Here is a 27,230-nt window from a genome sequence, read left to right as displayed (position 1 = left end):
TTACAACAGGAGGGGGGCATTGTGCCAGCGACCCTCTGCCAGATACTAGCTAGTGTCAGCACGGCCCCTCCCGAGAACCCTCAATGTCTACATGTATTTAAAACTGAGAGGTGGGCACCGGCACCAGAGGTGACGCTGAATAAACAGACCTCTGGACGCTGTTTAGTGTGCCCACCCCCCAAGACCCTATACACGTGTGTCATGAGAGTTAAGTAATGTGAGTATCTAAGTTGTGGGATAAAACTGAGGCACAGGTGGCCAGGAGGGGACAGAGGAATGCCTCCGCTCTGCCTGAATGATGCACTTGTACCTCAAGGCCCTGCATGTGGTGTGATGGAGCGGGAGGAGGGAGGCACTTGGGGAAAGGGATGAAAGGATTGGGGAGGGCAAAGTAGCCCCTCTCTCAAACCAACTCCCCCGCTGACCCCCAGTTCCCAGAATCCACCAAGGGCAGGGAGCCCAGGCCCATCCAGACCAAGCTCCATAGAGCATTGGGTGGCCCACCCAATCCCACCGCAGTGGAGGGGGAAGGAAAAAAAAAAAAAAAAAAAAAAGACCGTAGTGGTAACTGGCCCTCCAGCCTTTTAACTTCAAAGTGGTCCATAGGCCAGGGGGCGATGTGGGCGTGTGTGGCGGGGTGTGGTTGGTGGCTCGGCTGCAGCTGAGTGAGCAGTGAGCCACAAACAGAGCCTGTGTGAATAGAATAAAAATCTGAAAGGGAGCATCCTGAGTCGTGTCGGGTCCTTCAGGGTTACAATGATATAACTAGATTTATGAATCTCACTTGTATGACAGTGAACAGGTTTCTCTGGCCTTCATCTTTCCCCCCAAAAAAAAAAAAAATTAAAAACAAGACCACACAAAAACAAAAACCTTTGACCAAGAATTATTATTTTTCCTTTATTCAAAATTGCCACCTGGAGTTAAAGTCACTTTCAACTGTAGCTCGACATCCATCAACAAGTAATGGTATTTGATAACCCAAAAGGAGAAAAAGAAAAAAAAAAAAAAAAAAAAAAAGCATTCTTTAAAAATGCATCAGATATACAAAGAAGACTCTACACAGGACACTAGACAAGAGCAATGCAGCATTTCAACAAGTTAAAACCTCATTTGTGAAACAATGATTTACCCCAACTGAGAGACTGAGGGTGGCGTGTTTTAGTTTTTATTAAAAATTTTAAAGAAAAAAAAATTGATGTTTTTTGAATGCTAGAGACTATGCCAAACCACAGATAAATGTGAGAACTGAATTTAAGGAGAAAGCTCAAAACCTGACAGGGAGATGGTGTCATAACAGTCAGACTTTCATTACATCAAAACAGGGCAGATTGTTCCATTAGTCTCTTTGGAAGTACAAGATTAAACCCCTGGCAGCCCGTGCAAAGAACTGGTACACACCACATTCAGAGTAGTTACTGTGTCAGGATTATTTAAAATTGATCTGGATACAGTAAGTATTCAAGTGACTTAAAACGCCTCAGTTCATGATCTGAGGCATAAAGAAAACAGACTTTGGTTTCAGGTATAGCAAAAGAAACATTCTGTTAATTCAAGATTTTGGGAGATGGCTCAAGAGCGAAAATAAGGCTGTGCATGTGTCAAGGACAGCGACTCAGAATAGCCGGGGGGGGGGGGGGGGGTAAAAAAAAAAAAAAAGTAAAAAAAAAAAAAAAAAAGTTCAAAGCTGTTCCACTCTCCTACAAGACTGTCTCTATATAACAAAGCTCTAAAGTCTTCTTTTAAACTAAGGTTTAATCTTTCTTGATCCAAATCATGGCTAGACATTCTGTTGTAGCGCTGCACTTATCCCAGAAACACTGGTGCCAACCTTTTCATCTCAATCCTGAGTACATTTCCCAAAATTCCCAAGAGGATATTATATTCATAAAAAAAATAAAAATTACGATACCAGTCATTTTCAGCAGCTGCCATTTACAGAGGCAGAACTGAAAGACTGCTGCCCGATATCCAACATCTCCACAAAACTCAGCGTTATGTCATTGTACAAACCGCAACCACATGAAAGCCTCACAGGTTTCACTGCAGTCAACTCTTAAGACAAAGCTTTAACAAAAATGTTTAAAAATTAAATGCACACATTTAACAGAAAATATACCTGAAACTGGACAGAAGACTCATCCAGTGCTAAATTAAGAGGCGGGACCCAAAAAAAAAGGCACAACAGAAAGGCCCTGAGGTACAGCAACTGTCAAACAGTTTGGCAACACCGATAGGCTAGTTTACAACTTAAGTATGAACTGACCCAACTGAGTGGGCAGGAAAGTCCCCGTGTGACCTGAAAGGAGGTGAATGTGATAATAGCTGGGCAGGAATCTCAGTACTGGCAGGAATGAAGCAGACCTCCCTTCACTGGAGGGACGAGAAACATCGAAAAGGCCTTTAGTTCATATCTGCTACCAAAATGCTCAGTGCTTCTTCACAGTCACTAAACCTTTAACAGATATGAGTCAATATGGTGATACTGTAATTGGCAAGGTTAAAAAATAATAATAATCAACCCTGTGAGAGCCATGACGGAACAGTCCTTATATTTAGTCTTTTTCTATAAAAGTTTAAAGTATCACATAAATCTAAGGTCAGTTTTTTTTCTTGCAACTACTCAACCCAAAAAAAAAAAAAAAAAAGGGTTAATGTAAATCTTAGCTCCTGAAATTTAAGCGTTTCCTATAAAATTACAAAGCAAATAATTTGATCTGTCAGACTAATTTTATTTGCATGTAGTATGATATCGAGCTTCCCTGGACAAGAGTTTAAAAGCAATGCATCCATATACACCTTAGCATTTTGACTTAAGTGATAACCTCTGCAGTGTCTAGCTGTCAGCTTGAAACGTTCAAAAGACTGTTGCTGATAACTGGTCTTAACCAGCCTTTTGGCCACAGTCCTGTTTCCACCAGTCAAAGTAGAGGTTCAAACAGAGTAATAACCAAATAGACAGCATTTGGCTTGTTCAGTTAATGCTGCCAACTAAAGCCAAACTGCATTGTTGGAGAAAAATTTCAGTTTTTACCAAGTTTTTATTGTCCAATATTATTTTGTTCACTTCAAGGCACCAAATATCTGGCATTGAGTAGTTCGTAAAATAAGAAAGCAGCATAATAGAGTCCTCTTTAAACCAAGTTGACAACGGTCAGACTATACAAGGTCTTTCAGCTAAAGCTTTCATGGGTCATTGGGGGAACAAAAAACAAATCAAAAAGCGCAGGAGTCAACTATTCTAAATGTTTCCTATATGGGAACGTCAACACCAAAAGCCCTTTAACTTTAGACCCCCACAAATATGAAGCTCTATGCAGTAAAACAGATCGGATAAAGTACTGAGCCAGATTCAAAATCTGAACAGCATCGAATCTTTTCTGTTTTTAGGAGACAATTTGAGGGGGGGGGGGACCCATCAAGCTCTTTGTCTCATTTCCACTGCCCAGTAGAACTACAGAACTGTTTGGATCAGTGAAGAATAGCAGCATAAGCAAAAGAAATCAAGTGATATTGTTTACTGGACATGGAGTTACAAATCTATAAACAGGCCAAGGCAGAATTCTTTACACTGTAATAACAGGAGACCTCTAAATCTATCACCATCCCTTTTTGAAACCATTTCCCTTCCTGAATGTGACAAAAACCTCAGACATTTAAAGTCCACAGGGGAAAAATAAAATAAAATGGAGGGCATGTTAAAAAATAAAAAATATATTAAAAAAATAATGCTTCACCCCTAAAATTGAAGAGGGGATTGTTTGGCACAGACATGCTGAATCAACTGATGTAAGCAGGAGGGTCCAGGGTCCCATCAAGAGGCTCAGACGATGGCGTTACTGCCGCGGAGGCCCACCCCACGGGCAAACTGCTCCAGCAGGCCGGAGATGGCACCAGAGGGGCTGGGAGCTGAGGATTTGAGGCCGACAGTGGAGCTGTAGGCTGCCAAGAAGGCTTCACGTACTGCCTCCAGACGGGCCTGACGCTCAGAGGGGAAGGAACACCTGGAGAGGACAGAGGAAATAAGCAGGGGGGATAAGATGGAGGTAAAGGTCTGAGAAAATGCATCTCCTGCTGAGACCAGAGAGAAGGCAGATGAGTCAAAGGGAGGACCCAGTGGAAATGCATCTCCCCAATTCTCATTGTCTACTGGGCAGTAAGCCACCTCTACTGAACATTTCAGTGCCCTGGTTCCAAAAACTTTTAAAAAACAATTTCCTGACAAATCAAAGCTTGTTTGACAGGATAAAAGCACAAACAAACTTTATGATAGTGCCGTATTAGAAGTAGCACTATTCATGTCAATTATGTCAGCACAAATGGCAAGATAATGTGATTGCAGTTTGAAATATGGTCAAACATTAGTTATAACACTAATGTGCCTAACTCATTGAGCCCTTTTATTACATTGATCTTCCATGGCAAACACTACCCCACCTTATCAACTTTATGCACTGCTACAGCTGCCAGCACTAGACAGTCATTAGGCCCTTCTCTGAACCCTGTTATTGGTCAAAAGAGCTGGTATTCCCCAGTAATGGGACCTCTATGAGACATCCACCCTCCTCATGGTTCTAATTATGTCAACTTCATATGGACTGACATTTATGCATTTCTCTACCATCACTGATCATGTGATCAAATGTGGTACATTTACTCATATATTCATACAATTAACCTAACAGCCATGAACAAGTCCGAATCGGTGATAAAACGACACCCCACAGGCCCTGGGAGGACACCCCACAGGCCCTGGGAGGACACCCCACAGGCCCTGGGAGGACACCCCACAGGCCCTGGGAGGACACCCCACAGGCCCTGGGAGGACACCCCACAGGCCATAAGAGGCCCCACCCTGGGGTCCAAACCAGGAACTTTGTTAAGTGACAGTGGTTAGCACGGTCACCTCAAAAACACAACATTTGTGACACAGACAATTTACCATGCTGGTAGCACAGGAGTGTGTTAACAGCCAGGAAACACTGTTATAGTCAAGAACAGTAGGGACAGATACACTGAAAAGAAATACAGACTAATGACAAAGATCACTTTGTATGTAGGTTTGCACAACCAATGCTAAAGTAACTGAAACCAGCAAACTCTTACTACACCGTCATACAGCCCAGCACAAACTATGGTTACTGATTTGCTAAAGAGATCCTAAACTGGCACAAAATAAAAATGGTATCACAACTGAAAATTTCACAATAAACTGTGGACCCTGTAATGGCAAACAGATCCAGTGTTGGAATGAAGGAGGAGATACCCGAGCATAAAGCTAGCCGTGGTTTAATTTAAGAAGTCTAAGCTGTTTGTTACTAACTGAGAAAAGGGTGACAGTCTGCTTTTCTGCATCCTTGTCCCACTGGGAAGTGAACCTCTTGTTTAAGACTATGAAACCATGCCATCTACAAATCTCTTACGGGACTGAAACCTGTCTACCAGTGGAGAGGTACTTACATTCGTCCACTGGCTTCATCCTGAAAGCTGAATGGCAGGGGGGAGTCGTAGGCAGCGATAGCAGTAGATGAGTTGGAGGATGAGGCCGAGGCCAAAGGTGGAGGGAAATGGGTATGGTCATGGATGCTGCCACAACCGGAAACTATCTGCCAACTACCATAATCTGTAGAGAGGGAGGAACTTGACCGAGCACAGTCCGCTGCTAACCTGAGAGACAGATAAGAGGGACAAAAGTAAAAGAAAGCCCCCAGAGCTCATCTTGATCAGTAGCATGACTGAAATTTGTGGTGGAGCAATCTCCATTTATGATACCCCGACTCAGTTTCAAGTCTGTATCAGCAAACGAGTTGTATCCTGATAACAAGTGGTGTTAAAAAAAAACAAAACCATTATATTTGTTCCTATAATGCATCCAAGATGTTTTAGGCTTTGGGTCCACAGTCAGCTGTTAATAGACCTCTGCATTGAATCGTACTTGTTATTAATCTCTGGCTCTCTTCCAAAGCATGTCTTTGTCTCGTCTTCCTTCCCTCACCCCAACCCAACCGGTTGTGGCAGATGGCCACCTCTCCCTAAACCTGGCTGCGCTGGAGGTTTCTTCCTGTTAAAAAGGAGTTTTTGCCAAAGTGCTTGCTCATAGGGAGTCATGATTGTTGGGTTTCTTTCTGCATGTATCATTGTATGGTCTACCTTACATTGGACTTTTTGCAATAGCACCTTTTTCTCAAAACCATAGTGTTGTGCCAGATGTATGACATTAGAATATCGTGTTGTAACTGCTGAATGATATGAAATCTTAAAGCCTTCAAATGGGACTACACTGATTTTGATTTCTAAGGAGACACCACTCCATTCTCCACTTTGTCCCGTTTTGGAGAAGCCAAATACTGCCCGAGTCTCAACACTGGTACCAATGTCTGCATTTCTTACCATATACTTTAAATCTTTTTGTTAAGGACAATCCATGAACACAGTCTCATAAATGTATCCATTTTATTCAAGTACTCTTGCTAGATAAAAGTGATACAAATTAATAAGATGTTGCAAATTTGAATAAGCTGAAACTGTTTAGCACACAGCATTTGTTGCTTTTGGATGCAGCTGCATACTGTCGGAGCTTTGCAAAAATCAGTTATACAATACAATCACTTAAAGCTTAAAAAGTCATGTGTGTTGATGACAGAGTGGAATCCAATTTGTCAAAATCCATTCACAAAGCAGGTCTGTTATGCACTAAACCTTTTTTGGCCTACAACTGCAAAGAGCATGTTATGTAGACCATCTTGTCTTCCTTAGGATGGAAAGTGTTCAGAGGGTTTGTGCCTTTTCCTGTACCTGTCACAGGGTTTCTGAGAGTGTTTAAAAAGCAGCAAGTTTAGACTTCTTTTACTGAAGAAAGAAAGTTTCTCTCTGCAGTTGCAGTTTTGTAATAAAGGAAATGAGCAGGTACTATGCAACAAAATCCTCCACATACACTTGCCTAATAACAGCATTTAAGTGACTGAGAACTTCAAGCTATCTGATTTGGAAAATTTCCGAATACGTCAAACGGTGCAGTTGAACTCAAAATAAGGGAAGTGATAGAAACAGAAATGAAAGAAGAATTCAAAGCCGACAAAGAAGCTGATCAGACTTCTAGATAGAGGAAGTGGAACACTCCAAACCAGGCCTTGAACATTTTAACAGGTTCAGATGACAACAGTATAGCAGTGGCTGCACTGTCGTAGCAACTGTATTTCACTGCTCGTAAGTAAAAGCAGAGCTGAGAAGGTGCATCTGGTGATTGTCCAAAGTGTTAAGTGTGTAAAAGTACGCAGTCGAGCAAACTTGAACTGGCGGCTTAAGCTACATTGACTCCCTCACCTTCTCCCTGGAACAGCCAATGGGCTGCTGCCAGTACGAGTGTCGCCATGCTCCGACTGATTGGATGAGGAGCTAGAAGACCGGGCGTCATTTGCTGTGTGGGAGAGGCGGTCGTCCAAAGGGTTCTGTTTATTCCAAACCACCATTGGAGAAGAGGAAGTGTTGCCTTTTCTCCTGAGGGCAGAGAGTAAATCACCATTAGCAACAGCTTGTTATCCGAGGCCAACGACACCACCACTGCATAAGTTAGATGTTGTATGTGGTATTCCTTAGACAAGGCATCTTTGGCTTGGAACACGTGCGTGTTAGTTCTAAACTAGCAGAGTGTTGGAGCTGTGAGCATTTCCTTAAAATGCAAAGAACTTGTTTGAGATGACACATCAACTTCAGACACTTTAAGGCCTTGGTGGGGAAAAAAAACAAAAAAAAAAAAAAACCAGACTAGTCCAGCATAGGGTCACAACACAACCATCCAAATTACTCTAGCTTGCATACGATGACTGCAAAATGTTTAATAGAGTAAGTACCTGGAGACTAATGCAAAACACCCTATGAAACAATGACTGGGAGGTGAGCATTTACATAATACTCATGCACCTCTACATAACCAGTCAGATTCCTGAGTGACTCCATTCAACTCGCCCTGCATAGCTGAGGAGGGTCTCAAGCAGACAGAATCAAAAATTGTAATTGTGTGGATATGAAAAGCTTTTACATGCGTTTTGCAGACCTTTTGTTATCCACTGAAGGAGAGTAGATTTGCATTTTCTACGGTATTGTTTTTACTGGACTATGTATTATACAACAGTATAAATATTCTAGGAAGCTTGCAATAACTGGAAGAAAAGATCAACCTAAAGACACTTTGAGAAATTAATCCTTGAATTGTGTGAGCATGTGTGGTGCTGACCAGTTGGAGGCTTGGGGCTGACTGGAGGACAGGTCCACAGTGTCATTGGTCAAGCTTGATCCACTAGCAATCTCTTCAGTGATGAGGGAAAAGTCACTGCTCAAACTAGTCACACTGCCACGGTCCCTGGACTCTGAAAGCAAACAGCATTTCATCCAACATGTCACACAGGAGAGCCTGAGTAGCACCAACCAATAAAGGTTTACCCCCCTCCTTCAATGTTCCCAAAGCTCCCGTATTGTCCGCCCCACCCCAGCTAAATATAGTATTTAGATGTATAAAACAAAGACATTTACAGGGGAAGGCTGGAGCAATTCCCCCAAGATTCTGCAGTCACACGTCTGCTGCTCAGACAGTGTCGTCCTCAAACACTACAGCAAAGGCCTGAACAAAGCACCATTTGCACCTATGAAACTGACCGAGTCTGACATGAAAAAGCACCCTGATGTGACTACCACATTAAGAGGTTAAGAGTTTCTTCGAGCAAGTTTTGGATTTTAGGCTTGCACTTTTATAAAAGATTAAAGTACCATTTTAAAATCACGGTCTCATTGTTTTGCTTTAGGCACTTAAAGTCTCCTTGCATCAGACCAGAGGCAAGTAGGATGAGCTCCCACTGCAGTCTTTAGCATAGCACCAGAGACTGCTTAATGCTCAATACCTTTCTTTCAAGAGTTTGAGAATTCTTGAATAACACCATTAGTGCCAAATGATTGGCATTTGATGCCACATTTATGATGTCTATATAGATATACAAGCCAAAGCCTGCCTATGTATAGTTGCTGAAGTTGCGCACCCAACTTCTGATGGTTGTTTTCAGCAGCCATGTGACAAAGCACAAAGTCATTTAAAGACCATAGTGAGACGTGCTGTAACGTATAGATCAGGGGTCCCCAACATCCTGACTCCAGCCCAAATCTGAACCCCAAGAGGGTTTTTTCCCCCAGACCGCAAAGCATTTTCTCATTTGCCATGTTTTATTCCTGCCGGCTACCGTGGCTGACTTTTGAACAGGCGCGTGGGGCAACTATGTGGGGCAGTGACATTCAGGTCCACACTCCAAGCCAGCTGGTGGTGATATTGCACCACCAACACAAACACAAAGGAAACCCATGCAGGCCCTTCAGTGCGGGTTGCTAAATTCCTAGCTTGGGAGCTCAGGAATGTTGACAGTATAATTATGACTTGGTGCTGCACAGATGAGTAAAAGAAGATGGCTTTGTCATAAATATGTAAAGTGGATGATGAAAATTGGGCATTTAAAGATGAATGGACAAAATTCGCTCACGACTAACGAACATTTGCATCCATGCTTAAGAATTGCATTGACCCCATTTCACCCAAAATTTAAAATGCTAGCTGCAAATGTCCATGCAAATTTCTCCCACTAAAGTGAGAGCCAGCACAGTTTTGCAGGATGTTTTAAGTTACATTGTGTCGAGTTTGTCAAACACATTTTCTGCAGTTTAAAGCACTTCCTGATTTTCCTGAATATTGAGGGGTTTTAATGTTTTTGTTTTTTTAGGTGAATTGTTTGCACCTTAATGTTGTTTATGTGCAACAGATGTTGCAAAGATTGCATAATTTAATCGTTTTTTGTTTAATATTGGTACTTGAACTGGATTGCACTTGTCTGTCCAGGAGATGATTTAATGGGCATAAAGTTAAATGATTAAAACTAATTTCTAAGTACTAAGTTTTAAAAAGAGACTTTCCATTTGATTCAATTTTATATGATGGATTATGCAGAAGAAAAATAGAATTGGGCTGAAAGGCCTGTTGCTTTACCAGTAAACCATATGATTAAAATGTCCTCTTTGCCCAATTCATCCCAAACCATTTCAATTGGATTTCTGCTTAAAGCGATCTGGCCTCCACAATCACTCTCCTTACTATTCCAGAACAAAGCTAAACACTTTACATTTCACTAGATTAAATAACAGATTAGGTATGTCTGAACTTTTGATACTACATATCAGAATACCTTAATAATCCCCAAGGAAATTATGTGGTTACAGTTGCTCCAAGACAAAAGTAACAGACTGAACTAATTAAATAATACAATATATTACAAAGTTTAAAAAACATAAGAAATGGCTCTAATATACACAAATAGCTCAATTATTAAATATCCAGAATACTACAGAGGTAATTATAATATATATATATATATATATATATATATATATATATATATATATATATATATATATATATATATATATGATTGACATTTTACTCTAAACTGTAAAACTTTGTCATTTACACCCTTTTGCACATTCTCTACAGTAACTATTGCAGTGTGTACTGTGCATTAGATGGAGGAGTTGTACAGGCAGGAATGATTTCCTGTGTCATTTAGTGGTGCATTTGGGTATTATAATAATATAGGCTCCCAAAATATCTGTAATTAATTAGCTAGATCCATGAAATATCAGTCAAAACTTCTACAGATGAAAGCATGCAAAAGTGACTCACTCAACTGGCAGAGCTCTTCCACAGTGAAATCACCGTCTTTGAAGTGAGAGTTCTTTCTTCTAAAACTTAAAGGTCAGACATTAAAAGACTAGTGAACACCTGATAGTGAATCCACACAGCTGGAATTTGACTAGGTAATGTGGTAAACACACCTCTGCTTTTTAACTGTAGAGAACTTCTCTGAAACAATGTGCTTCAAAAAATTGAAGCAAAAAAAGAAAATCTGAGGAGGAAAGAAGAATGTCTGATGAAACAAACAGAAACCATTGAGAAAAATAGAAACTGGTAATAGCAAGGGGTACACAAACTGCATGTAGCCTTTCACAAACCAAAATTCACTCAACGCATTTAGGTGTTATTCCACATTAAGCTAAATGATTATGTCAAGTGTCATTTTTACTTGCTTTAGAATGAGCTACAACTTCATTTTAAATACAAGTACCTCTTCCCCTTTGGAGAGTCGATCTGGCAGCATGTGACTGAATGGGGAAAAAAAGGAATGACTGAAAAGCTTCCATTGCCAAACCTCCTCAGCATAATAATACTATTATATAATAGTTCTAAACTGACCAGTTCTTTGTCATAGTTAAAGAGGATAAATACAGAATACCAGCAGAGCTGAAATGGATCGGAGACGTTGATGAAGCACATCAACATCTGCACCTGACGGCAGCTTTAAAGGACTTTGATAATTAAACTACAATGCACCATATATTCAACTGATCCAAGTGTGTTTGGGATAAACTCATAGCACCAGATTTAGTTGAATACTTTTAAACAAACTGAACCTGAAAGCTAAACATTTTAGCTTAAAGATCTGAAAATGAGTGACTGAGTTTAAGCTGTTCGGTGAGGGGATCAAAAAAGGCTTAAAATTATCTTAAATGCTGCACGTCGCAAGTTTACCTTCCCATTAATCAGTCACAACTCAAATATGTACTGTAGACAACCAAGGGTCTCTCAAGTCAGGTGGCACTACGAAGTGTCCAAATCACTTCCGACATATTTCTGCTGGCCAAATCAACTTATCTTAACAAGTTGCTGTGAAGTCCTGAAATAACAGATGTAACATTCTTACCCAAAGAGGAACCAGTCGTAAGCGATAGTCAGATACAGAATCTCTGTGGGCTCCAGGCTGGCATGCACTGCACCATCCTGTGAAAGATGGGAATAACTGAGTCGAACAGCAGTCTAGTAGGTTTAGGCTTCAGCAGGTACTGTGTACATGTCTAGTAGAAGTAAAGTGCTCACGTTACTTCTGAAAAGACCTCTCAGGAAAAGCACATAGGAGCATGACAGCAGTCTGGTTTAAATGCATGCACTTAACTCATTCACTGCCATTGACGTCAATTACGTTTTTTCAATGGGAGGGGCTAGAATACATTTTATTTTTTCATATATTTGTAAATAAATTGTTTTGATAAAACAACCTTTCTCAGTGTTATTTCTGTTTTATAGAAGTGAAAAACTATTTTATATGTTAGAGGTGTCACAAAGCAAGAAATATTAGTGTCAAAGGCACTTTTCTGCTTGAAATTTATTTCTCACAAAAAGCTTGTTTTCTCCCTTTTTTTGGTCAAAACAGGCATTTTTGGTGGAACCCACCTCTCTTCTACAGCTGATTACTAAAGAATGGAAAATGGTAGAAACAAGCTTTTTTTGGATGAAAGAAGAGAGTCTGTTCTTCATTTTGGTAGGTTCAGCGTTTATATGATCATAACACACAGTTTTCTGTGGCTCTTCAAAAAATGAGTAAAAATGCTCAAAAACCCTGGCAGTGGGGAGTTACCTGATTTGAAAATGGCTGGCAGTGAATGAGTTAAGTGAAACTATCCACGGTTTAAAAAAAAAAAAATTAAAATTATATTGACCATTTGTAACTATATAAAAAGGTAATAATCTGCTACTTTTCCACAATGTTCCTCATGCCATGGATTCATTTCAACTACAGCCTTGTGGACCACCAACTGTAGCTTTGGTGAGCTAAGCCTAAAAGTGCTTGAATCAACTTTGCAGTTCCTGCAGGTACTGGTTACACTGGCTTCACCAATTTTGTCCACATCTCCGAAACAGAACAGATAGTTTAAAAAAATAAAAAAATAAAGTTGGCATTTCTGCCCTTTACAGAGGTGCTGTGTCACATTGGCCAACGTAAAACATGTCAAAGTCATGAGTCTAGAGAAGGAAGCAGAACTGCTCTCTGAACAAGATTCAGAAAGTCACCATGGCCTTAATTTTGCCTGTGCCCTACACAGTATCAGCACACCATGACAGAGCTGACTAGTTGTCCACAGATCAACAGTTTCAGTTTTTTCAGAAGATTGCCATGTGGGTCACATCTTCAGAAGACTTTTTTTTGCATAAGTTGGAATTTAAAAATAAAATAAAACAAATTGTGGTGAATACAGCGAGGTCAATTACAGCACAGAAAAACTGACACAAGGAGCAGTGGTGGATTTGTGGCAGACTGATTAAGCTGGGGATTACAAGAGTCTAATGAAGGTCTGAAGGACCCATTGAGGTGTTTGGTGTCATGTGGAGAAACAGAAGGAAATAAAAAGATTTAAAAACCACTCAAGAATAGAAAAGACTTACTGCCCAGAGAGAGAGCCTGAGGAGAGACACGAACAGAGGCGTTCTGTCCCATCCTGATATGCAGTGCACCAGGAGGCCGCTATCATCTGAAATGACAACACCTGAGAGGTCAATGCTGTAAGCACCTTCTGGAAAGCACGAGTATTATGAATAGGTAGAGTATATAATGCACCACAGAGTACAGAAGTGTTGTGTAACATGAACTCGATAGATGAACTCAACTGGTGTACTGAACCGGAAACAATACTGAATGATTCAAGTGAAGACGACAGCACCGAGACTGAGCAACATGCATATTCTGTTTTGCAATGGCACAGACTGAGTGCCAGTATAACAGCTCTGTGATGAACTGCCTTCATGAAGGATGCTGAACCACAGCTTGAAATTTATAGATGTACAGGGAAATGCAGAGAAACTTGTTTATTGCTCTGCATTCTGACAAAGGACAAAACAATAGACAGTAATTGGCATAATAATCCTAGTAGGGACTAGTAAAAGCGTTATACAAATACAGGCCATTTACCATATGTAACTGTATTCTAAATCATACTAAATAAATGGAATTAAAAATAGTACCAATATTTGACGTAGTATAAATGAACAAAAAATAACTAAGGACCTTGGAAAGAAAAGTGTCTGGACTTCTTTAAGATGGTTCTAACTAGAACTGAAGAAGCTTCTCGGATGAAGGTGAAACCTCTTCAAGCAACTTAAAGAAGTCCAGACGCTTTTCTTTCCAAGTTTCCTCAGACTACGATGTCCTGGATGACTGAGAACCTTCACAGACAATAAATAAAGCACTGCCAACTAATGTTTATTTAAGGACTTTTTGGCTATTTGAGATGGCTACACAGACCATTAATTAGGTTAAGGCAGTGTTTCCCAACCACTGTGCCGTGAGAAATGATCAGATGTGCCGTGGAAGATTATCTGGTTACATTCTCTTCCACTAGAGGGCAGTACAACTACCTGCTCCAATTAAATGGGTTGCCAATTGCCAGTAAAACAGAAGACGAAATTACATAATGGCCATGCTGTGAGTGAGACAATATAGCAACAGATAAATATTTGAAAAGAAAAAGTATTCAGTCTGATTTGGGTCCTGGAGAAAATTCTGACCCAGGTGAAGGCCCTAGCATGAGTGGCAAAAAAGGTATACTGGGGACAAACAAGCCAATTCCGTTATGCCTGGTGCACGGGAAAAAAAAAAAAAAAAAAAAAAAAAAAAAAAAACCAATATGCTTTTTGTGACATTTGTTTGGAAAATTCACACGGGTTAAGGAACAGTTCTGCTACTGTGGTTATCATGATGAACGCTTTAAGACATCTTAAACTTGAATTAAAACCAATGTTTTGACACAAACTGACCTGAGCATTTTGACATTGTAGTTCCTTAAATATCTACTCAGATTATTCTGTTAGAAGTTGGACATTGAAACAGTGACAGTCTACTCAAAGTCTTCAGCTGTTTGGGGGTGGTTAACCATTAACCAGAGAATTATCCAGAACAGGAAGTGAATTAGCTACAAAACCTTATGCTAAACCTGGTTTCTTATTCAACAGTTGATTCTATATTACATCCCAGATTACCACTCATTCTGACAGAACATAAAATAACTGCCAGGGGAGTTACCAAGGTAGCTAGATAATGGCAGGCTTTCCTTCTACAATGACTTTGACTGTTGCTTTATATTATGATTGAGCTGCCTCCAATCCACAACAAGAAAACACACACCTACCATCACTATTGATGATGTGGAGAAGTAGCTTCAGGTAGTTCTGGGTCTGCTGCACCAGGTCCCATGACTGGACAGTTTTCACAGAGAAACAAACATTAATTGTTTGATAAAAACCTTACTTTGCACTCAGGAAATGATCTTACTGGATTACATCTTAAACTGGAAAGGTCCTTCACACTGTGCGTCAAAACTTGGCCTGTTCCTCCAACCACATTTAACCAAATCGATAGATTAAAACCCAGAAAGAAAATCATTTTCTGCACATTTTGGCATTTAGCTTTACATTCGTGGACTCTAAAACCACATTCTGTGAGGTCAGACACCATTTGACTGTACAGTTTTTATCAGCACGAGTACACCAGCAACCCACAGAGAAACATTACTATAAGACACTATAATATTACTATGCGCCAGTTTGTCCATGTTTTGTTTGTCAACCTATTACAGCAAAAGCATCACGGGGAAAAAATAAAATAAAAACTTAGTGACGCTAGTGTACAAGCAGTCAAGTTATGAATAACAAGCCAAGATCTGTGCAAGTTGGACAACAGATGGAGCTATAACACCAGTAATATCAGCACATGACAGTTATGGCAGATAAAGAACTCAGTAAAAGCAGGAAGACAAGAGAATTAACCTGGTACTGAGTCCAGTCAATGTTCAAGTTGTGAGTAAAGCACCTGGGGATTGTCAAAGGAGCGTCCACAAAGTCCTGTCAGAAGATACAAAGAAGAATGCTCAACACAGAGCTGACTTCTGACCAGTGCCTGATCTGTCTGAGCAGATTCTCTACCTGATTCCAGTTAAACACCAGACCCTCTGCTGTGTAATCTCTGTCTTTGTAGTCCTTGAAAAACTCACAACCTGAAAAACAACGGTAAAATGTAATTTGTACGGCGCCAAATCACAACAACAGTTGTGCAAGGTGCTTTATATTGTAAAGTAGACCCTACAACAATACAGAGGAAACCCAACAATCATATGTGCCCCCCCAACAAACTCCTCTGTAAATTAACCCAAAGTCAAGCTATAATGAGAGTATACAAAAATATAAATAAAATGTCCAGTTCCCAAATATTTTCTGCCTGGCAGAAGGTTTTATGGCAAATATGCACTTTATACAAAGCAGAAAAATGAATAATTAAATGCTTAAGATTTGACAAATTTTACTAGCTTAAAGTGCAACATCCCAGAGCTTTAATTTGGGTAGACAGCACAGGTACATGTTATGAAAGAGTAGTAGTAATAAAGTTTTAAGCACAAACACCAAAATGGTAGTTTAATTTATTACTATATTATCAATCGAGGGCTTTGTTCTACAAGTCACAGCTGTTCGTGGACCGCCTCTGTAATTCCACTCATATTCCATTACTGGCTGATAAAGCACACCTAGCTCTGGTGAAAGGGTCCTTACCTGGGTAAGGCACAGAAAGCAAAGTGAAGTCTGCATAGCGTTGGGCCTTGTCTACCTTCTCTGATGACGTCACACTGCAGGGACACAAGGAAACCAAATGAGATTCATTATAAGCAGTCACCCAGAAACATGAAATAAACCCTTTTATTAAAAGCTGTTGTAATGTGATAAACTAGCAGTGCAGCTTCTGCCCTTTCTGAAGCTGACAATATTGTTTAAAATTAATTAAAAAGCTTATTAATGTAGCTATATATCTATATCTCTTATCAGAGGTGTGGACTCGAGTCACATGACTTGGACTCGAGTCAGACTCGAGTCATTAATTTTATGACTTTAGACTTGACTTGAAAAAATGTTCTAAGACTTGGGACTTGAATTGGACTTGAACCGGTTTACTTGAAAAGACTTGATATTTTACCCCCAAATATAAAATTTAACATGCATATTATATGGAGATTGAAAATGTGACGTCATTCACGGGTAGAACCGCAAAGGATTCTGGGAACTTGTGGCAAGAGGTACTAGCGCACGCAGGCTTTCAATTAAAATCAGTCACACAGCGATAAAAAGAAACACAAAAATGTCAAGAAGCCGTTGTATTATTAACTGCAATAGCCGGTCGCATGACAGCCACGGGAAGCCGACGGGTAAAGAGATCGGTTGTTATCGGATTACGTCGTTGAAGAGAAATTGTTCGAGCCATGTTTCCGAAGTAACAAAGACGCGACGGGTGGCCTGGATTGCAGCCATTCAAAGATCAAATATAACGTCCCAGAACACTCCAGCTCACAGGTTAGTCTGCTCCAAGCATTTACACGAAGGTCAGTCTGCTGTTGTAGTTAATACGTCATTTTTCTTAACATAATTGGTGATATAGGTTACAAGCAAGTCTGGCGCTGAACAGAAATTGTCGTGCTATGCTCCTTTATTTATTGTGCATAAATAGTGAATTGTCCTGACACAATATTGCGTTTCGCTTCTGTTATTATGGTACATTGACAAAAACATACTTTTATTCACAGGGTAAAACAGGTTTTTGTATCACTAATTGTCCAGTACGATTACAGCATACAATATTGTTGTCACTGCTACATTTCTGTGATGCGTACCAGAAATTATTTCCACTACTAATTAATTATCGTTGAGCTCAAAGGTCCTATTAATAAACGGTTAACGAATGTGTATTTATGACGACGATTTGTGAGACTGGTAAACTTATGATACGTACGATGGTCTTTCGTTCTACACGGTGCGTTTCAAGGTCCTGCACCCATCCGGCGGTAAACTGTACCTGGGCTTGTTGCAGTGACCTGAAGTTACTAAACTTCATGAGTGTATGCACTCACTCCAAGAACCGTATGATTATAAATATGCATATAAATATGCTAAGATGAGATAGCTGACTTCATCTAACTAGCAAATGTTTTCCAGGCTACGTTGGTGATGCAGTTTTTTTTTTAATGTGTATGATATTTTTGTCATGCGATTTTAAAGCTGGTCCTACAACCGCATCCAAGAATAACATGCAGCTTATCTCAGAACTGTCGGTGAAAATTATTCTTGGAGCCAGGTTTAATTGAGCTGCATTTTAAAGAGGTGCAATTTCACAATTTGTGTATATTTTCTAAGTTCACTATTTTGTCATGTGTTGAGAAAAACAGATTTAAAAATTACATGGTCTAATATTTACATTTAGCATAACTGCAACATGCTTTCTTTCGTTTTTTTTAAAGACTCGAAAGGACTTGAAATTCAAAGTTTCAGACTTGTGACTTGACTCGGACTTTTACACCAGTGACTTGAGACTCGACTCTGACTTGCCTGACATTACTTGAGACTTGAGGATAAAGACTTGAGACTTACTTGAGACTTGCAAAACAATGACTTGGTCCCACCTCTGTCTCTTATAATACACTGAATGATGCAGCAGTGATTGCGGTGCTCTAGACATAGCTGTTTATAGTAAATTGGGGACACACACACGCTAAACTGAGTAGCCACATCAGAAGCCTCCCTCTAACCCCTCTTCTTCTAGGAAACTGTGACCTAAATGGCACAGAGTGTGAATGAACCAGTACAGTCTGTTCCTTACTTGAGGCCAAACTTAACCTTCTTGTTCTCCACCATTAAGTCGCAGATGTAGCGAACTGACAGGTAACGCAGCAGCTTAATGTCATAACCTCGAACCTTATCGAAGAGATGGGAGTCACCGTTCCTGACGAGGAGAAAAGTGAAGAGATAATGTGAACATGCTATCATGTTCAAAAAAAATGATAGCATAGACAATTTATCTGACACATAGTAACTGTTATTAAATGATCTAAAACACTGGAGAAGGAAAACAAGCCACTTTCCAAAATATAGCAGGGACGGGGGGGGGGGGGGGGGGGGGGGGGGGGGCGGCACATCACAGATGTGTGTACTTGCTGTACATTTATTAGTTTCTAGACATGAGCATAACCAGTGACCAGGCAGATGGTTAGACCTCAATATTTGAGATATTTTGGCTCCTCATCTAATGAGCAAAAACAAACCAAATGATTAAAGTACGATTGACGTTTAACACTTGTTAAAATTCTTGTCATTTCTATTGCACTTTAAAGAAACCCAATTTATAGAGATTGTGAAAACATGCACATAGCATATAAATGTTGGGCATTTGCTGGGTGTAGTTTCTAAATGTACGTGTGTTACAGCATTAAATTATTTTTCAAGTTGTCAACCAATGATTGGATTAAGAAAAAAAATATATAAGATTTAACTTTCAAGACCAAATATCCAGGCTGTAAATTCTGTGGGTTTTTGTTTGTAGTTTTTTTTAAAACCCTGTATGATCAGGTCAGTGACAACATCAAACCTACCCTCAGAGCCAAATTCTGACTTTTCTCTTAAAAACAAAAGTCCTATTAGACAGTGTTAAGAATGGATTAATTTGTTTATCACAGATGAGACTTTGACTCCATGAGATTAACACAATTCTTAAATTACAAAATAAATACATTTAAAAAAAAATGTCCTGTGTGTACAGCAGGTAAGGTAACCATTACCTGACTACCCTGTCATCCTCTGGAAACTCCTCCGACTCCGTCCATGTGTCATCACTGCCCCCTAAACAAAGATAAATTATAAAAATAGCAGGAAAACATTAGTCGGGTCAATCTCTCCACATACAGGCTTGGAAATATTAATTGTTGCAGACTTTGCATAAGTGCAGCATCAGATAAAACATTGTTCCAATAAAAGGGGAAAGTTAACACCTTAATGGAAGTGGGAAATCATTCAGCCATCTTATTCCACTCATCCATTTAAGAGTTATGGGAGGGCTGGAACCTACCCCACCTCATGTGTGAGAGGTGAGGTACACCCTAGACAGGTTGTGAGTATAGCAGGGCTAACAGAGACAACCACTCAAGCTCACATTCACCTCGTAGTATCATCACTGAACCTAACGCACATCTTTGGAGTACTCAAGCAGAACCCACATCAAAGGGAGACACTTCCACAGAGAAAGGCCCAACCAGTATGCAGACTTGAAACTAGGACCCTGCTCCACCCACTAGTCCTAAAATGGGGTGTAAACAGTGAATGCACTCTTAAGAGTTGTGTAGTCAAATACAAAGAAATTTGCATGTGTGAGCCTAGAAGTTTTCACTCCATTAACAGCAAGTGTCTTCCTAAAAGTCAATCCCAAGTCTCTGGAGAATTTTCTGAAAGCTTCTGTAATGCAGAAGTAATCTTTGCACTTAGTTCATAGAGTCTCAGTGTGTGCAGCAATGCAGAAATGGCACCATTTGTCAGAATGCCAGGAAGTACAGCTACTGTACCACAGCAGTGAACTTTGCAGCCTGAGAAATGCTAAGTGATCTTAATATTCGGTGCAGTTCCACCCCCACACGTTCCCCTCAACTGATGTTAAAAGGGAACTAAAACCGAAACAACTGTAGTCATCCCTGATGAGCTGGTGATTTTCAGTGGAGGCAACCTTTCAGTCAAAACAAAGGCTCAGAAAGAAAAGGGCTGCAGCTACTCACAGGTCAGACTCTAAACTGAAACTTATCATGAAAATAAGTCAGCCACAACTTCACGTTTATACTAACTTTAAGCCATTTGCAGGTGTGTGTGCTTTTACCTGAGAAAATGTAGTTGTAGCCTGTGCGTCCATACAGCTCCCCCCAGCCTGCCAGTGTGGATGATCGGCATATATGCTAAAATATGGCAAGCAAAGAATACAACATTTAATATTTCAGTCATTGTCAAATTTAAACATTCAAAAAACTGAAAATTTTGAACTTTCAGCTACTTTACTTCTTAAAGGAGGAAAATGCTCCACAAAGTCAGTCAGACCAAAATTATGGCCTCGCAAAATAGCACGGACAGTTAGCATTAGTACCCTAGAATCATTGTACCTCAGCGCCTCGTGCCTTAACACAGATGTAACATTAGCTGGTGCTGGCACTACGTAATCTTTAGAGTGTTACAGGTTCACTGCACCCACACAGATCTAATAAACTTAAGTTTGATGCATGCAGGCTGAATTGGGTCCGAGATGCTCTGGCCCTTATTCATCTTCTACTCGTTCCCGCGTTCCCTTTGGTTCCTCACAACAACACGAGAAGGATACATAATTCAAACGAGCTTCTGCTTCCAACTCAGCTTAATTTTTTCTCTTTGTTAGTAGCACTGTACACATTTTACCCGCATGTTTAACCTCAAACTATTCAGGTTGGGTTTGTTTTGAGTACCTTTTTTTCCCCTGCTTCACAAGAGTCAGTGTTAAGGAGCAACCACAGCATGAGGAGGTCACACCTTTGACATCAGAATTTTGTCACATGGAGGAAAAAGAACAGTTGTATGTAACCAAGACCAATATAGATACCTTGCCATTGTAGAGGATGACTGGACAGACGAACCTCCCTCTACAGCGAGCCATCTTACTCCGGTTCACTAGGTCCTGCAGCTTAGAGATCTGCACCGTGCTCTCAAACCTGTACACACAAACCACCACATGCTCTGCACATCAACTACACAACACAATCCAGCAGTTAACAAATTTCTGCTCCAAATGAAACCAGCCTCATTTATGCAAATTTACAATAAAGAAATCTTAAAAGCTTTTACGCTCATATTGCCGATCTTCCCCCAGCTTCAAAAACTAAAATAACTGCAACCACTACAGCAGAAATGAAATTGACAGTTACAGCTTTTTTAAAAACTCTTTTCTTAGAAAAACTTTAGCACACTGACACATGAAAGCCCTCAGCATTTTCATACATTGCTCTGGTTTGACTGTTTTAACTATACATCCTGCCACCTGACTAAGTCACTGGACTGGTCCATTTTGAAAGTTTAAACTAATAAAAATCACTAGTAGTGGCAGGAAAGCAACACTGCACTGCTGAAGGAGCTTCTTTAAACACTTCCGCTACAAATTTAGTTTGTTTTTAAAAAGCCACCAATATTTTGCCCACACTTAACCTTATGTAAGTGCAGTCACAGAAACACCTAAGGATTACCTAAAGTAAAGGGATCAAACGTGATAAAGCGGCCAGAGGTCAGTCAACGATTAGAGTCAATACCTGATACTTAACAGATGACTCAGCATACCTTTACCCCATAATGCAAACATTTATTACAGATGCAAGCTGCAATATTGGTATTAACTTTGTATCCAACTTTAGATCATTGCAACATTTTTGCGACATGCTTGAAACCCTGTGCAACTCTGGATAATCTTAAACATTCATTTTAGTGATAAACACAATTTCCCAGTTTTCCTGATTCTCACTTTTGTCTCCACTAAAATCCATTTACATAAATACATTTTGTAACCATGTTTCTTGCATCGTACTCAGTAGTTAATATGCACAGTCCATTGCCCTTTTCAATTTAACGTGCAGCTTAAACATTTGTGAGAAAGTGCATTTTGTTTTTAACTGACACTTAAAAACTGGAAACATGGCTGCACATGAATACATTCAAAAGGAATATTTAAGTCTTAAACAAAACACTCCAAAAAGCTATTTTTGCTTCATCATTACAGGTAACTGTGCAAAGATTAAGAGTCTAACCTAGAAAGAATCAGAAAAGTTTCTGATGTAAAGTCTGCCAGCATTTTGGCCTCATGTTTGCTACTTTAGATTACTAAATGACTTAACATTTCTAATTGTCAACTGATAAGTTGCTTCTATACTCCCCTGGGTGCAGTTATACATGTGGTTGCATGCATTAACTGCAATCAGGTTTTTGTGTTCCACAATTTTTCAGCTGACATGAACTTTGGAATCACTTTAACTGAAAGAAAATTTCTTTTTCAATGTATGAGTTTCAATTGTGTAAAACTAATTGACAAGATATAAAGATCTTGCTGTGCATATGAAGGATTTTGCTGCTATCTATTTCTAGCACTCTACTGGAAATTTGTTGCGCTACATGAATCAGCAATGAGAAAGAGGGCCTTTTTGAATCACTGCTATAATGTGACTGACTCCATGTGACACAACAGTCACTTTACCCCTCTGCCTCCTTTATGTGTTCAGAGGGGCTGCAGACGGAGGATGATCTTTGGTCCCCACACCATAATAAGGTGTGCATGGAAGAAGAGGCACACAAACAAACAAGTGGGTAATTTGTAACTAGGCTGAACTTTGTATCAGGGGAAAAAGGATGGGATGACTGAGCAGTGGAGATATACCTGTCTTTCTCCACATCTAGGCATTCATACTCCAGGAAAACTATCTGTCGGGGGTAGTGTCCACACACTTCTCCGTTGGTGTTCTGGATGATGCTGTACTTGTAATCTCTGGCAAACAGCTGCAGACAGCGTGTCTCTATGGCCTCCACCTGAAGGAGATAAACATATTAATAGTCCTTAATGGTTCCTTTAGATAATACTATAGTCCAAAAGGCTCATGTGGAGAGACAATAAGATCCCATTGTTTTGGTATGGCAGATTCTAGCCACACAGTCCAAATGCATACCCATAGATTGCATTATTAGACACTGAGCAGTCAAACTGCTAGCCAGATGTCTAAACATTGTCCACACAATCATCAGAGTCTAGCTTGAGCAATACAACTTAAAAAAGCATGCATGCAAGTTACGTACTACTGTTTGGATATTCTTTTGCAGAGTTGAGCATGTCTTCAGTGCAACTCATCATTTAAATTGATTGATTTAATACAAACACCATTTGGCGCATCCTTAGCAAAAGTAGTAACTTATCATGAAGCTAAAGTAGAGAGAAAAGAGAAGTACCTGCGGAGTGACTTCCTTTGCCCTGTACTGCGTCTTGGAAAACAGGTCTATCAAATCCGTTATTTCTTCACTCTTTCTGACCAACAGCCCGGGAGCCGGGAAGCTGCCGGCCGTGGGGAGGTGGATGTCCGTCATAGTGCCTCGACCCGCTGCGGTGGCTTCGAGCCGCACTCGACCTCCTTCAAACACCGCTGAGCCTTGTCCTCTGGGACGGGGAGACCGACCAGGCCATCCCTTCCCAGCCAGCTTTTTCCTGACTGCCCGCTTGAGGGAGCCGGAGCCGGGGAGTCTTCTTGAATTCAGGGCACCAGCGAACCGTTCCACTCTCCAAACACAGCCTGTTAGCCAGCCCGTAAAGCCGGTCACTCAAACCACAGCTGCTGCCGCTGCAGGCTACAGAGGTTAGCAAGACTAGCTAACAGGCTAGCTCAGGTCCCCAGGCGTAGCCTATCGTTCGTCTTTTCCACCAAATCAAAGCCCTGGTAAATTCATTCAACATAAATAAACAGCCGTTTTATTTTCTGACATAGGGTAAACTTTCGTTCGTCTCTCAGCACCAATAAAGTAAAACTCCCCGTCACCTGGAGTCAGGAAATCTCCAGGATCCTTCCCGGCCTACTCACGTTTCCTCAGTGCCATGTCTTCCTGTCTCCTTAGAAACCACGACCATAAACTGTTAAATGTATACAGTAAATTGTCCTGTCGCTGTAAGGTAGCAAAATAGAAGTGGATAACAGCCTCAGCAATACCGAGTGGTGTCGCAAGCTGTGCAACAGATACCGAAGTAAAACAGCAGATAAACAGGAAGCAGGTTTAACCATGTGACAGCCATCACCCCCTTTAAATGGTGGTGCCTGATTGGATCAGCTGGAAGGACTCGCTACTACTTTACTACGGCTGGGTAAACAATCTGATCACAGTATTTGAGCGGAAATAAAGACCGAGTTAAAAATTAAAGTAAAAAAACCCGATGATTTTACTAACCTTAACTTTACTTACCTTTCTAATTATCCTAGCAGACCACTTTCATATGAGAAACTATATTGGAGAAATTATAGAGCTCGGTCTATGCATACAGAAAAAATGAGCTGAGGTTTGTTTGTTTGTTTTTTGCTTTTGTTTTGTAAAATTTTAATTTTTTGCTTCCCAAAGTGCAGAATATAGGGGTGGAAAACGAAAATACATTTATTTGCGTCCCTACAATAACTCAATTAGCGAGCGCTTAATTAGAGTAGAAACTAAACATTCAACCTTTTCTTCAGTAATCATGAAGTCTTATTTAAAGAGTTCAGTTAAAGAGTTCCCTCTTTAATTGACACTCCAAATTCATCAGTGCTGACATTATCAAACATTACGAGGTAACACAATGTGGTTCTGTTACAGAAGAGGAAGAGTTACTGAAAATAGGCACTAAAGTCCCTTATATATAGCTTCAATCTATCATTCATTATTTGGTTACAACATTTTAATCAAATTCACTATATTATCTGGAGTGATAGCTGGGGGATTAGGCTCAGCTGAAACAAACAAATGGGGGGGAATGCATTAAACTTACTACCGTAACAAGATTCTGCTGATATTTGCTGATAAATTCGAACACTTCTTGTTTAAATATGGTCACTTATTGCATCAAATTACAACAAATTGACATGAAACGTGGTCTTCAATGAAAATACAACTGGCACTTTTGTTTGATAAAAAAAGTGGATCACATATTGTTGCAGTGATTAGTACTCTTGTCTCACAACAAGAAGGTTGCAAAGACGTGCATGATCTGTTAACTGGTGACTGGCAGTAGGTGTGGATGTGAGAGTGAATGGTTGTGTGTGTTGGCTCTGTCATAGACTGGACAATGTTAACAAGGGGGGAGGGGGGGGCTTTTATTTTGAAGGGTTTTATATTTTGATATTATCGAGCAGGTCATGTGCTGTCTGTTTGTACTTTGTTCCATCTGAAACTGCAGTCTATTTTAACCCTTATTCAAAGCTTCCAGTACACAACATAAAAAATCCTTGGCAAATTTTCCAGTGCCTGATGCATAACATGGTGTTGTCAGTAAACAAAAGGTCCTGAATGATGTGGATAACATTTTTAGAAAAATATTTTTCCCTCCAGTGTGACTAGTGCAGGTCCGTGTCTACAGAAACACTGCCAGCAGTGAGCATTCATTATAGATAACAAATAACAAACTAGACAGGTGTCTAGCTATGTGGAGTAATAAACTTCAGCCCATATAACTTAGACAGATTTCTGACTCCACTTAGATTTTTGCTGTCTTTTTCTAAATCGTTTTTTTAGCTGCACTGTGCTTGATGATGTACCGAGTATGTAAATCTGTTTTGCTTTGTTTACATGATCTCTGTAAATATAATGTAATTTTTTAGTCTTACTGACTAAAGCATTTTTTGCTGCAAGTGACATTTTAACTATATTTTCATACAATGTTTTATTCACCAAGCACGTTATCTACCGCCAATCGATGGTCAACTTAGAATTACCAGGTAACCTAACATGCATTTCTTTGGAATGGAGTAACTGGAGGACACCCATGCAGGCACAGGGAAAACATGACAGGGAAAGGCCCTGTAACGTGTGTGTGTGTGTGTGTGTGTGTGTGTGTGTGTGTGTGTGTGTGTGTGTGTGTGTGTGTGTGTGTGTGTGTGTGTCCTTTAATGTCCACTTGAGCTAGCTGCCAAAGCAAGTTAATTCCAATAGATTGCCCTTTACTACATTTATTACTGATAAAGCTTAAAGGGGCATTGCCACACTGATTGTAGCTGCCTGCTCAGCCTCACCTCTGCTAATTCAAGTTATTGAACTATACTTCTCAACTGCATTGGTGCCTTTTGGAGCACAAATATATTCATCTGACAAATAACGTGGCTTAAAAATAATGTATTTTTGTTTAAACCCTACAGTCAAGCCCCCTTGAATTACCAGAAAACTTAGTCTGTGGCTTTCTTATCCAAATAGGGTACAGACTGTAAAAAGAAGAAGAAGTATGGTAGGAGCCCAAATGCTAACATGATCAAAGTGCTTTGAGATATTTTCTTTAATGATACCATACATTTCTGTTCTAGTCACATCTTGGAGTCTATGTTACCCAGATTGTTTCTCATCCTCCATTGATTAAGTAGGATTTGTTGTGCTGATAGTGACTTATGTATCTTGGAGTTTGTAGCCTGCAGCAGAGATAAGAAGCACTAGCCTACCATGGTCAGAGGTTGTTTCTACCCAAATGACACTGACTAAAAGAACATAATTTAAGTGACATTGTTTAGACTTCACAGTTTCCTGTGGTGGAACTAAACGTTGTATACAAGTTCTTTTGCACACAGACAGTATGCAGAGTAGGACAGGGCATTTATACTTCACGGGGTGACGTTGGGGTGCCTTTTCAGAGCATGACTGAATGCACCCGTTTCTGAACAGCAGTTCTTGCAACAGACAGCATGAAGAATGCACTTCAAAAGACATTCCTGGAATTAAGAATTGAACCCAGCTGAGCTGACACAGT

General features: G+C 40.1%; 1 protein-coding gene across 4 annotated transcripts; it reads right to left on the bottom strand.

Moving 5' to 3' along the window:
• Positions 1 to 1,023: 1,023 nt before the first annotated feature.
• mtmr14 (myotubularin related protein 14) lies at positions 1,024 to 24,566 on the bottom strand. Of its 4 annotated transcripts, none has more exons than XM_085272857.1 (20): positions 24,295 to 24,563; positions 23,714 to 24,192; positions 23,151 to 23,299; positions 21,336 to 21,444; positions 20,589 to 20,664; positions 19,507 to 19,567; positions 18,552 to 18,674; positions 16,460 to 16,533; positions 15,839 to 15,909; positions 15,683 to 15,757; positions 15,046 to 15,112; positions 13,307 to 13,392; positions 11,790 to 11,866; positions 11,154 to 11,190; positions 10,864 to 10,934; positions 10,712 to 10,776; positions 8,234 to 8,366; positions 7,324 to 7,497; positions 5,461 to 5,667; positions 1,024 to 4,004 (listed from the first exon to the last, which is right to left on the bottom strand). In XM_085272857.1, exons 2-20 carry the CDS (start codon positions 23,846 to 23,848, stop codon positions 3,824 to 3,826), a joined length of 1,971 nt encoding a protein of 656 aa, XP_085128983.1. In that variant the 5' UTR covers positions 23,849 to 24,192; positions 24,295 to 24,563; the 3' UTR covers positions 1,024 to 3,823. The 4 variants fall into 4 exon arrangements, with proteins under 4 accessions (XP_085128983.1, XP_085128984.1, XP_085128982.1 ...); XM_085272858.1 differs by having other exon boundaries at positions 24,337 to 24,563; XM_085272856.1 differs by having other exon boundaries at positions 23,714 to 24,563.
• Positions 24,567 to 27,230: the final 2,664 nt, after the last annotated feature.

The sequence above is a fragment of the Mchenga conophoros genome, linkage group LG5, assembly GCF_057382185.1.
Source record: "Mchenga conophoros isolate Kocher_MC1m ecotype Shallow Benthic linkage group LG5, M_conophoros_male_GT1.1, whole genome shotgun sequence".
Taxonomy (NCBI): domain Eukaryota; kingdom Metazoa; phylum Chordata; class Actinopteri; order Cichliformes; family Cichlidae; genus Mchenga; species Mchenga conophoros.
The sequence above is the reverse complement of the archived record's forward strand: the minus strand, read 5'-3'. Positions and strand labels throughout refer to the sequence as shown.